We start from the raw sequence: 12012 nt of genomic DNA on the forward strand, positions 1-12012 counted from the left end.
TACAACATTAGGGCAGACAAATAAAGCTGGTATCTTCTGTGCGTCCTGGTATTTGTGAGTTGGCCACTGCTAATATAAGTGTGATGTTTGTCTCTCTCATCAGGCAGGAGGTTAGTACCTCTTTGGTGAAAGCTTGCTGGAGCGAATTATTTTCACTTGGTCTTGCTCAGTGCTCCCAAGTAATGAATGTGGCAACCATACTAACGGCATTTGTTAATCATCTGCACGGCAGCTTGCAGCATGGTAAGATCCCTGAGATATAATTATAAATGTCAATAATTGTTACTACATCTGTTTGCCAATACTGTATATGCATGACATTTTCAGGAACCCAAAACTGTACTTTTTTTTTTGTTTTTTTTTTTTTTTTACTCTTAAAAATATTTCCCCCCCCAAGCTACTGTGTTTAGTTACTGTATGTTTATTTGTGGGCCTTTTCTTGGGTGTGTGACTGACTGTCCTTTATTTGCATCCTCAGTAGCAGCTTGCTGCATATAAAAAGCACTAAAGAGTCTCAGGAAAAGTGTTCTATGGACAGGGTTACATGCATTAGGGGCCTTGGTCTCCCATTTTATATGTTTAGTGTTGCAAATGACTTTCTCCTTGATTCAGCTGAATCACTTCTGTGAGGCTGCTTACATGTACCAAAGCATCCTTTGGGAATCCAAATATGTAAAAATTGTAAAGGTACAACACCAATGGGAACCAAAATGGTCTTTATTGAATAATTAGCTGCTTAAGAGAGCCAGCATGTTTCATCAGGCCCCTTCTTCAGTGCTGTGACACAAGAGTATAAAAGTTTATACGTTCATAAGAGAAAAGATTAAAAAAAAGTTATACAAATCTAGTAGTAAATTCATATTGTAAATCTATTTTAAAGGAAAAAAATAATATTAATATTTTTTTAAAATAGCATTCATACACATCAGGCTATGGTTGTAGATAAAATATACGGCAAGTAATGTTGAATATGGCTTAGTGGCAAATTGAATGGATTAACACTACCCCACTGTATCTTGTGGTAGATAAGCTGTCTGGAGACAAGTTAAAGCTGGTAATGGACCACATATTTAAACTTCAGGAGTTCTGCAATAGCATGGTCAAGCTAAATTTGGATGGTTATGAATATGCCTATATGAAAGCAATTGTCCTCTTTAGTCCTGGTAAGTAATTATTATTTTTACGTTTTTATGTAAATGTTTATCCCTTTCACTAGCAGAGTTGTTTTTGCATTGTTTGTACAAATTAAAAAAAAAATTTTAAAGTTGAGATTGTGCTGATTAAATAGATTAAATAGATACAATACGATTTAAGCCTTAAAATTGCATGAGCCTCTAAAATTGCTACAAACATAGGGGATGCTTTTAAAAGCCCCTACAGGCTGTTGGTTTAGCGTTGTCTAGAATGATTGCTGTCACTCTGATATGCATGTCAATATGTAATATGTGTACAGCAATCGTTTTCGTACACAGGTGCCCCCGTAGTGTGTGTTTACATGTGGGTTGGGCTCAAACTGTTTTGTGACCAAAAGTCCCCTATATGATATTTTGCAGTGGCAGGTTTTCTTTATTGAGACATCAGGGGTCTTTTAGACCCTTGACTTCTCACCTGCCCTCCATTGAAGCTAATGACAGCCGAACCCAGGAAGAAAGTAATACACATCACTTCTGGGTTCTTATGAGGTAGGGGAAATCTGTGATCAGGCGTTTGCTGGTCTTCTTCTCTACCTGGCAGCAGATGTATGGGGTTATGTGGAAGAGATCAGGAAGCTGTACAGCCGCAACAGCTTGTCAGATTTACAAACGTGCAAAACCCTCACTTTTCCAGCAGTTCTTGGTCTGGTCAAATGATGCCGTGGGTCCACTTTCTCCTTTGCTGGGTGGGATCTGAATGCTGCAGCGTTCTCCTGTGGGTCCAGAGCGACCTATTGATATGGGGTTGTTTTTGATGCCCTGGACTTACAAGAAGTGGGTAGAAAAGTTTCTGGGCTCATTGAACACAGAATAATTGACCAGCACTTGACCACACTTTAGTGAGTCTGTGGGGGAAGGTAAGTATTGCTGCATGAGTAAATGAAGTTGGGCTTTAAACTTGTATGACTGCAGTGAACCGATCTCAGTTCAGCTCTGAGCTAGTGTCTTAGTCCAGGAGTAGAAAGTGACCCTGTATAATGTCTGAACAAAGATGATGCCATTCTTCTGATGGGAAAAGCACTTGAAGGCATTGTCGGAGGGAAGTACTGTAATCTTTGGCATTTATTTACTAAAGGCAAATGGATTATGCACTTTGCAAAAGCAGTTGGTCCAGAGATTAGTAAATGAACACAAGCTGCTGATTTTCATCATCCAATCGTGTGCAAGAAAAAATTCTTTTTTTTTAATTTTCCTTGCACGTGATTGGGTATTCTTTGCAAAGTGAAACTTTACCTCATTTACTAAGCTCTAGTGCAACTACACTTTGCACAGTCTATTTGGCTTTAGTAAATCAACCCCTTTGCGGGCTCTAAGTACCTGGAAGTTTCAGACATACACATTCTTCAATGCGGAATCTTTTTAAGCTTCTATATTTAATCTTGTTTTACTGTACAGATCATCCTGGATTAGAAAATGTGTCTCACATTGAAAAGCTTCAGGAAAAGGCCTACACAGAATTCCAAGACTATGTAACTAGGACATACCCGGATGATACATACAGGTGATAATTGCTTTTTTATTTTTTAAATAAGTACTGCAGCTAAACATTAGGCAAAATGCAGTAATAAAGCTCAAGTAAAAATGATAGCGGATTAACTGCTCACAATGATGATTACGTTTTTGATGAGTGCTAGTTGATATATTTATTTTACCTGTTTTATATAACCCTTTTTTCTGTAGACTAAACAGAACATTTAACTTTTCACCTACCCCTGGCCCAAAAAATCTTTGTCTTGTGGCCATACCACAGTCGTGCTTACAGCAGGAGGAGTTTTAATGTCCCATCATTGGTATTAGTGGCAGGAACAGTTCACCATGGTTGGTATCAGTGGGAGGACTAGTGGCCCACTGTTGGTGTCAGTAAAAGCAATGGCACCTCATCTTGGTGTTAGTAGGAAAAAATAGTGCCTCAAGGGCCAGACAAAGGGAAGCAAAGGGCTAGATCTGGCCCTCGGGCTTCAGTTTGCAGACCACTGTTCTAAACGGAGAAAGTAGTTGTAGTACTTATTGTCATCAAATTAGCAAAATGTCAGTGAATGACTCCCCGCATCTATTACAGAGAGTTTCTTTGGTGGATACTTTCCTCCCTGGGAGCAGGGCCACCTTGTTTTTGGTACTTAAAGAAGATGCTTTATATCTTTGATTATACATTTGATCAGGAAATTATCTTTCTAATTTTAGGTTGTCGCGACTGCTGCTCAGGTTGCCAGCTCTAAGACTGATGAGTGCTGCAGTTATGGAAGAATTGTTCTTCGCTGGACTTATTGGAAATGTTCAGATTGATAGTATAATTCCTTATATTTTGCGTATGGAAACCACTGACTACAACACCCAGGTTATTGGTCTCTCTGCATAGCATATATTGGAGGTGGAGACAAAGAGAACATTTTCACCCTAATTCCTAACTCAGTACACTGGGAATGGACAAGACAAGGAAAATGAGCTAGTCTAAGCATTCAGTGTTCATCTTCATTAACAGTGCCTTTTGGCATGGTGTAAATATTCATTATTATATAGAGACTTGTCTGTATTATCATGGAATGGCCTAGGGCTGTGCATTCAGATGTATTTAAAACTGTGCTTTTATTCAGTCACTTCAGAATAGTATTATCTCATGGCATATTGCTATTGATCTAGATAAACAATCATTTTTTTCTCAGTCTGATGTTGTGTGCCTTGCCTGCATTCTCACTAAGTTAGAGCAAAGGACAGGCAAAACAATTTTATAGTTACATTATGACTTTGTTTGGATATTCTAAGCAAGACACCTTTTAAAGTTATTTGAATTATTGTATGTATTCTTTAAGAATCACAGCACTAACTTAAAAGCAATGAACTAGAATTCAGAGGATGTCTCCTCATTCCTGCATGGAATAAAAATGCTTTTTTTTTCAGTCATGTTGTGCTATTACTTATTAAGGTAAGGGTATAAATTGTGTAACATAATAATAGTAAACATTTACAAAGAAAACTGATGAGAGAAATTATCCAGGATACTTTTTTCAGAGCATAACAAAAAATGAATTTTGTAAATATGGTCAACCCACAAAGGGTCCAAATAAAATTGTTCTGTAATGCAGAGCAGAGAATGCAGATAATAGTTTTCTGTAATAAAACAACTCTGTATATGTATGTTTCCTAGCTGCTAGCACTTTATGCTTTTAGGTTTATTTACTGTTTGCTTTGATGTTTTTTTTTTATTCACAATATGCAGCTGTGATAGTGAAATGTTTCTTATATTCTGTATGATCCTTCAAGCAATTCTTAAACCATGATTAAAGTATTCTGTATAGTAGTTATGCTTTTATTATGTTGCAGACTACTATGCTGGGGCTTAACAGGGAATCAGCCCATGAGGACTCCATTGCTTCTTGCAGTAGTAATGAATTGGACTTTTAGGATGTCGGTTAAAGTAAACCTGTTAACAGTTTTAAACTTGTAAAAGTTCTTGTTGCACAAGTAATCCTGTCACTGGCAAAAACTTGCCAGTGACAAGACCCTTAAAGCAGAGTTCCGCCTGCCCCTTTAAAAATAAAGTCAGCAGCTACACACGATGTAGCTGCTGACTGACTTTTAACATTAGAACACTTACCCTTCTACCTGTTACCCGCAGCTGATGTTTCCATCAGCTGGTTGGGTGCTGCCCCAGCCATTGCGGGTAAGGGATCCGGCAGTGTAGCCTTTCAGCTTCATGGCCGGGCCCCTACAGCGCATGCGCAAAGCACGCTGCGCTCTCTCACTGGCCCGGCAGAAAGGGGGGAGGAGGAGGGGGACCGAGCTGCTGACGTAATTCGCCATGGCCCGGTGTCCCGGAAGTGGGGACAAGGTACCTGTAAAAAACAGTTACCCGCTTCCTCCTGAAAGGTGCCAAATGTGGCACCAGATGGGGGGAGGAATTTGATAAGCGCAAGTTCCACTTTTGGGTGGAACTCCGCTTTAACTTACCACTAACCTATTTTAATAGTGGCTCCCTCGTTAGCTGGACTAGCGAGATGCCACTTCCTTCTGAACAGGAAGATTTGGCAGGATTTCGGGCTAGTGAGAGAGCAATTCTATAAAGGTAAGTGGAAGCCTTTTGTGAGTGATTCTGCTGCTGGCAAAATAATGTGTGACATCAGCCTAAGAGCAGCCAACCAAAGTTGCCTATTGTGTACATTGTTAGCCTGAACTCATTCATGCAGCTCTTTGAAAACTATTTCACTTTGTCTCTGGAGGGCTGGTGTCTCTAACTAAACCTTGTCAATTGCCTTTCACCTGTCCAACAAAAGTGCCCTAAATGGCCACTGAGGCACACTTATCTGCCTTGAAGTGTGGCTGACAGATTCACTTTTTGATAGTTTTTTTCATATTATTCCACATGTGTCAGGGAGGTTTGCTTAAGGTAATGGTTTGCTTATTGAAATATGCAGGCTGCTGTTTTTCTCCTTCTGAAAATGCTGCTTGGCCGAGTGTCATGCAAATCCACTTTATTACTTTGAGTTATTGACTGCCACTTGCTGGATGCATGATCCAGCTGAGTGAATCAGAAAGTATTGAAGTCAGATACAGCCAAACAAGCACTGCAGAACAGGCTCAGCAATAGCAGCCTCAGTGTTCCTTTAAGGGCAGTGTTAGAGAAGCATTCTGAAACTTTACAGTGCATCCGGAAAGTAATCACAGCGCTTCACTTTTTTGTCTGTAGACCTCAGAGACAGGATTGTATTGAGGCACAAATCTGGGGAAGGGTACAGAAACATTTTTGCAGCATTGAAGGTCCCAATGAGCACAGTGGCCCCCATCATATGTAAATGGTAGAAGTTTGTAACCACCAGAACTCTTCCTTGAGTGGGCCGCCCAGCCAAACTGAGCGATCGGGAGAAGGGCATTAGTCAGGGAGGTGACCAAGAAACCTGATGGTCACTCTGACAGACCTCCAGCATTTCTCTGTGGAGAGGGGAGAACCTTCCAGAAGAACAATCTCTTTAGCAACACTCCACCAAACAGGCCTGTATGGTAGAGTGGCCAGACAGAAGCCACTCAGTAAATGGCACATGACAGCTCGCCTGGAGTTTGCACCTGAAGGACTCTCAGACCATGAGAAACAAAATTCTCTGGTCTGATGAAACAAAGATTGAACTCTTTGGCCTGATTGGCAAGCGTCATATATGGAGGAAACCAGGCACCGCTCATCACCTGGCCAATACAATCCCTACAGTGAAGTGGTGGTGGCAGCATCATGCTGTGGGGATGTTTTTCAGCGGCAAGAATGAGAAACAAAATTCTCTGGTCTGATGAAACAAAGATTGAACTTATTGGCCTGAATGGCAAGCATCATGTCTGGAGGAAACCAAACTCATCAACCCCAATACCATCCCTACAGTGAAGCATAGTGGTGGCAGCATCATGCTGCGGGGATATTTTTCAGCAGCAAGAACTGGGAGACTAGTCAGCATTGAGGGAAAGGTAAATGCAGCAATGTACAGAGACATCCTTGATGAAAACCTGCTCCAGAGTGCTCTGGACCTCAGACTGGGGTGAAGGTTCATCTTCCAAAAGGATAATGACCCTAAACACACAGCCAAGATAACAAAGGAGTGGCTATGGGACAACTCTGTGAATGTCCTTGAGTGGCCCAGCTAGAGCCCAGACTTCAACCAGATTGAACATTTCTGGAGAGATCTGAAAATTGGCTGTGCACCGATGATCCCCATCTAACCTGATTGAGCTTGAGTGGTCCTGCAAAGAAGAATGGGAGAAACTGCCCAAAAATAGGTGTGCCAAACTTGTAACCTCATACTCAAAAAGACTTGAGGCTGTAATTGGTGCTAAAGGTGCTTCAACAAAGTATTTGAGGAAAGGCTGTGAATACTTATGTACATTGGATTTTTTTTTTAAATTTGCAAAGATTTCAAACAAACTTCTTTCATGTTGTCATTATGGGGTATTGTTTGTAGAATTTTGAGGAAAATAATGAATTTAATCCATTTTGGAATGAGGCTGTAACATAACAAAATGTGTAAAAAGTGAAGTGCTGTGAATACTTTCCGGATGCACTGTATGCATTCTTTTTTTTATCTTGTATGCATCTAAAAAAGGCTCTGTATACTGAAATAGTTAGAGGAGCAGTGAGTGAGAAAGAGTTGCTACTATAGTGGGATTTAATTCATAAAATCCTGCCTCCGTTGACCTAAAGTAGCATTGCACCAATATAAAACCTGACCCTAACCACTTATTAAAGAGGAGCTCCAGTTGTTTTCCTAGGAATTAAAAGTCAACAGCTACAAAAACTGTAGCTGCTGACTTTTAATAAACAGATACTTACCTGTCCCAGGATCGAGTGCTATGCTCAACCCAAGGGGGCGCCGGACTGTCCCTGGCGCCAGCATCCTAACTTTGGGCACCTGGCTGTGACAGCTTGTGGCTTCACAGCTGGCCGCCCACTGTGCAAGCGCGAGCCGCGCTGTGCATTGTGAATGATCCCACAGTCTTCTGGGACCTGTGACGTATCTCATATCTCATTAGACTGTGGGGGGGGGGGGGACTTCTGCTTGGATCGCCTAGGCGATCCGAGCTGAAGTGGGACCGGGTACCTGTCAAAACCAGGTACCCCCTCCCCGAGAAAAAAAATTGACAAATGTTGAGAAGGAGCAGGGGAGGAAGCCTTAAAGCGGAACTTCCCCTTTTGGGTAAAGTTCCACATTAATTAATGCATGTGTTTTGATGAAAATCGTTCTCATCTGCAATGTTAACTCTGTCACAGACTTTTGCAAAACTGTCTGCTGCCCAGGATTGCATGCACAGGCGCTGCAAATAAACAAAGAAAAAACTGTGGCTTATACTTCTCTATATGACATTCTGATTTACAATCAGTGGGGTTGATTTGCTAAAGGCAAATAAATTGTGCATTTTGAAAGTGCTGTTGCACTCATTTCCCCAGAGCTTAGTGATTGCGTTGAAACTTTACTTTGTATAGAACACTCAATCAGGTGCAGGAAAAATTAAAAAAAAAAAAACGCATTTTTGCTTGCACATGACTGGATGATAGGAGTCAGAAGAGCTTCACCACATTCACTAAGCTCTGGGGAAAGTGAGTGCAACTGCACATGCAAAGAGCCCAGTCTATTTGCCTTTAGTAAATCAACCCCAATGTGTGTCAAATTTTGTCACGCATTCGCTGGATTCAGTTTTTCTGAAAGTGTACCTTTCTCAGATATACCGGTGTGCCAGGGAACAGCATTTCCTATTTTAAATGTATGCTGAGCAAATGTAGCTCAGCAGAGAGTTAATAGGCGGCATTTTTTTTTTTTTATCAGATGACAGTATGTCTTACATCACCTTAGATGACTGAAATGTTGATTCGCTTGTATTAAAGGACCTATTATGCACCACAAACCACACGCCACATCATTATGGTACCACCAGCAGCTTACATTTTAGATGGATTGTATGAAGCCTACATAGATCTGTGTTGTCTATCATCAAAGAAGACATTTTTTTACTCATTTTCTGAGGTGAAATGTTTTCTCCATGCTACTGAAGGAGGGGTAGAGGGGTAGAGCTCTATATAGTCACCGAGTGTCCCTTTTAAATCGTTTATGCTGCTTGTCTGATATTCTAAAAATCTATTACTTTAATTTAGCAAGTAAATTCAATTGGGGACCATATCTCACTCCTGATCAGTCGTGTTTGAGAAAAATGCATAAGTCTCTAAAGGATTCTGTCATCCGTAAATACATTTAACCAGTACTTAATAAATGGGTATGTGTATGTTAGTAGATTAACATAGGCTCTAAATGTTCGTAAAGTACAACAGTTTATATGTTTAGGGAAAAAATGCTATATTTCAAACCCTTTGTTCACCTGCCCTCATATCAGTACATTGTATTAATGTGGTCCTAGCATGTAAAAAAGTCTTTAGGCTTCTTATATTTCCATTTGACCTTTTTGATTGCTTTTAGTAGTATTGTGGTATGTAATAAGTTCACATCTAAATTCAGAAGCCTCCCTGAAAAATGATCAAGTACAAAAATGCTGCCTTGTTTAATGGGGGTTGTTAATCTGTTTTTTCACCATCTACTACCAAAAAACGTAATCACACAGGACAACTATGAAGTGTTCCAGTGCTGAGAGAAGCAATCGGGCATGTTAAACAGGTTCAAATGAAACCCTTTCCTATTAAAGGTCCTTAGGCTTTTGTTACATGAACTCACCTCACAACTTGAACCTTTAAAACAAACTAACACAAAGTAAAGCAATTTGAATAGAAATAGGACAGCTGGCTTTGCTGATTTGTTTTTTTTATGGTACAGGATCACCTTAATCTCAGCTTTACTACCTAGTGAGACTCTCACCTGGAACAAGCATGCAATAGGAGGAGTCTGACATGTTTGAACTGCAATTATACACTCTTGTTTCTAGTCAAATGACTCACTAGGTAGTGTACCAAGGATAAGGATCACAGCCCTGGATACTACATCAATAACAACAAGTCAGAAGTGGCAGCCTCATACTTTTAAATGGTGGTCACTCATTCCATTTATAAGCGGAAGGATCTCTGTTTATGTGTGTTACTGTAATGGAACAAAAGTTGCTGTAAATTGTCTTGCTTCTTAATGGAAATTGTAAATTCTATTTTGGTTGTATTTTTTAAGAAAAAAAATGTATCTTTTTATGATAGAATAAAACTCCCATGTTTGTCCTTTACCTGGATTATATTTTTTATATTGCACTGTTAGTTTATGCACTTTAATAGCCTGTTAATGTTTTCCTCTTTGCACATACTTTCTCCAAACAGCGAAGAAACTGCAGGAGGAAGTGGTGCATAGCTCAAAGACTGACAAAAATAAGGTTGTGTGTATACCTTGCAGGTCCTAAGATACAACGGTAGTATCAAGTGTACCATACAAATTCCTACACGTTTTCCTTAAAGTGAAACTTTAGTCAGAAAATTAGGTCCTGATAGATTACTTAATGCTGGGCCCCTTTGCAGGTATAGCTATGTAAAACATTAAAAATAAGTGCCTATACTGTTTAAAATCCAGTAATGCACTATCTCACCCTGCTCTGCACATGCTCATTTGCTCTCCATTCTTGGAACTCTGTGAACTTCAGCACTGTAAAGCTTCTGTCAACCTTCTTCTCTAACTGAGCAAAGACATACAATCAAGGCTGGAAATTTAAATGTTTTAACCTCTTCGCACCAGCGCTACAGCCGAAAGACGAGTACAGCGCGGGGCTAAATTTCCGAGAGGGCGTCCATGTATAACAAACTATGAAAACCATTTTGTTTTGTTTTTTCAAAATTTTCTGTTTTTTTTTTTTTTTTTTTTTGTTTAGCAAAAAATAAAAACCCAAGTAGTGATTAAATACCACCAAAAGAAAGCTCTATTTGTGTGAAAAAATGATAAAAATTTCATATGGGTACAGTGTAGAATGACCACACAATTGTCATTCAAAGAGTGACAGCGCTGAAAGCTAAAAATTGGCCTGGGTGGGAAGGGGGTTTAAGTGCCTAGTGAGAAGATGCTAATTGAAGAAACTGATATATAGTTTTTGAGACCAAGAAGAGGGGAAGCGTTTCCAGTAAGGAAGCGACTGCTCTGGGCTCTTCAACAAAATGGAGGCATCCAGCAAGAAGAAACAGGAGCAATGCTGGAGGAAATTTACAACGCACTAATTTTGGTAGCTGTGGAATTCATGTTCCTTGTTAATCCCTTGACACTGACCGTACACAGATATGTGGCCTCACAGGACTGGGCTTTTTTCCATGGGCCCGCATATTTGTCTTTGTGATGGGCACGCACCGCACAGCGTGCTACCAGCACAGAGACCTGGTTCTCAAGAGGAGCCCAGAGTCCTGTACTAATGATCAGGACCCGGAGGTCCTGGTCACCTGATCCCTGTGATAGCCTCTGATTGGCTATCACAGTGATCAATCACTGTGAACATAAAAACAAGATATTGGTCATTGGACTTTAACCACTTGACCACTGGGCACTTAAACCCCCTTCCTAACCAGACCAATTTTCAGCTTTCGGTGCTCTCACACTTTGAATGACAATTACTCAGTCATACAATACTGTACCCATATGAAATTTTTGTCCTTTTTTTCACACAAATAGAGCTTTCTTTTGGTGGTATTTAATCACCATTGGGTTTTTTATTTTTTGTGCTATAAAAGAAAAAAGACTGAAAATTTGGTAAAAAAATGATTTTTTTTTTGTTTCTGTTATAAAATTTAGCAAATTTGTAATTTTTCTTCGTAAATTTTGGCCAAAATTTATACTGCTACATATCTTTGGTAAAAATAAGTACAACTTGGTGGTCTTTGTGAAAGTTATAGAGTCCAAATGCTATGGTGCCAATATCTGAAAATTGATCACACCTGAAGTACTGACGGCCTATCTAATTTCTTGATACCCCAACATGCCAGAAAAGTACTAATACCCCCCAAATGACCCCTATTTGGAAAGAAGACATTCCAAGGTATTTTGAAAGATGCATGGTGAGTTTTTTTGAAATTGTCATCTTTTCCCACAATTCTTTGCAAAATCAAGATTTTTTTTTTTATTTTTTTTTTTCACAAAATTGTCATATTAGAAGGTTATTTCTCACACACAGCATATGCATACCACAAATTACACCCCAAAACACATTCTGCTATTACTCCTGAGTATGGCGATACCACATGTGTGAGACTTTTACACAGCGTGGCCACATACAGAGGCCCAACATGCACGGAGCACCTCCAGGCGTTCTTGAGCACCCAGGCCAATTCTTATATTTCTCTCCTACATGTAAAAATAATAATTTATTTGCTAGAAAATTACATAGAACTCCA

General features: G+C 39.8%; 1 protein-coding gene across 4 annotated transcripts in view; it reads left to right on the top strand.

Annotated features, from left to right (window-relative positions):
* Positions 1–9875, top strand: part of NR2C1 (nuclear receptor subfamily 2 group C member 1) — a 72793-nt gene extending 62918 nt beyond the window's left edge. For all 4 annotated transcript variants that reach the window (XM_073620166.1, XM_073620169.1, XM_073620167.1 and 1 more), the window contains 4 exons: positions 104–243; positions 1026–1163; positions 2589–2694; positions 3375–9875. In XM_073620166.1, the coding sequence (XP_073476267.1) occupies positions 104–243; positions 1026–1163; positions 2589–2694; positions 3375–3549 (559 nt within the window). In that variant the 3' untranslated portion in view covers positions 3550–9875. The remainder of the gene's footprint in view (positions 1–103; positions 244–1025; positions 1164–2588; positions 2695–3374) is intronic.
* Positions 9876–12012: the final 2137 nt, after the last annotated feature.

This window comes from Aquarana catesbeiana, linkage group LG03 (genome assembly GCF_042186555.1).
Source record: "Aquarana catesbeiana isolate 2022-GZ linkage group LG03, ASM4218655v1, whole genome shotgun sequence".
Classification (NCBI taxonomy): domain Eukaryota; kingdom Metazoa; phylum Chordata; class Amphibia; order Anura; family Ranidae; genus Aquarana; species Aquarana catesbeiana.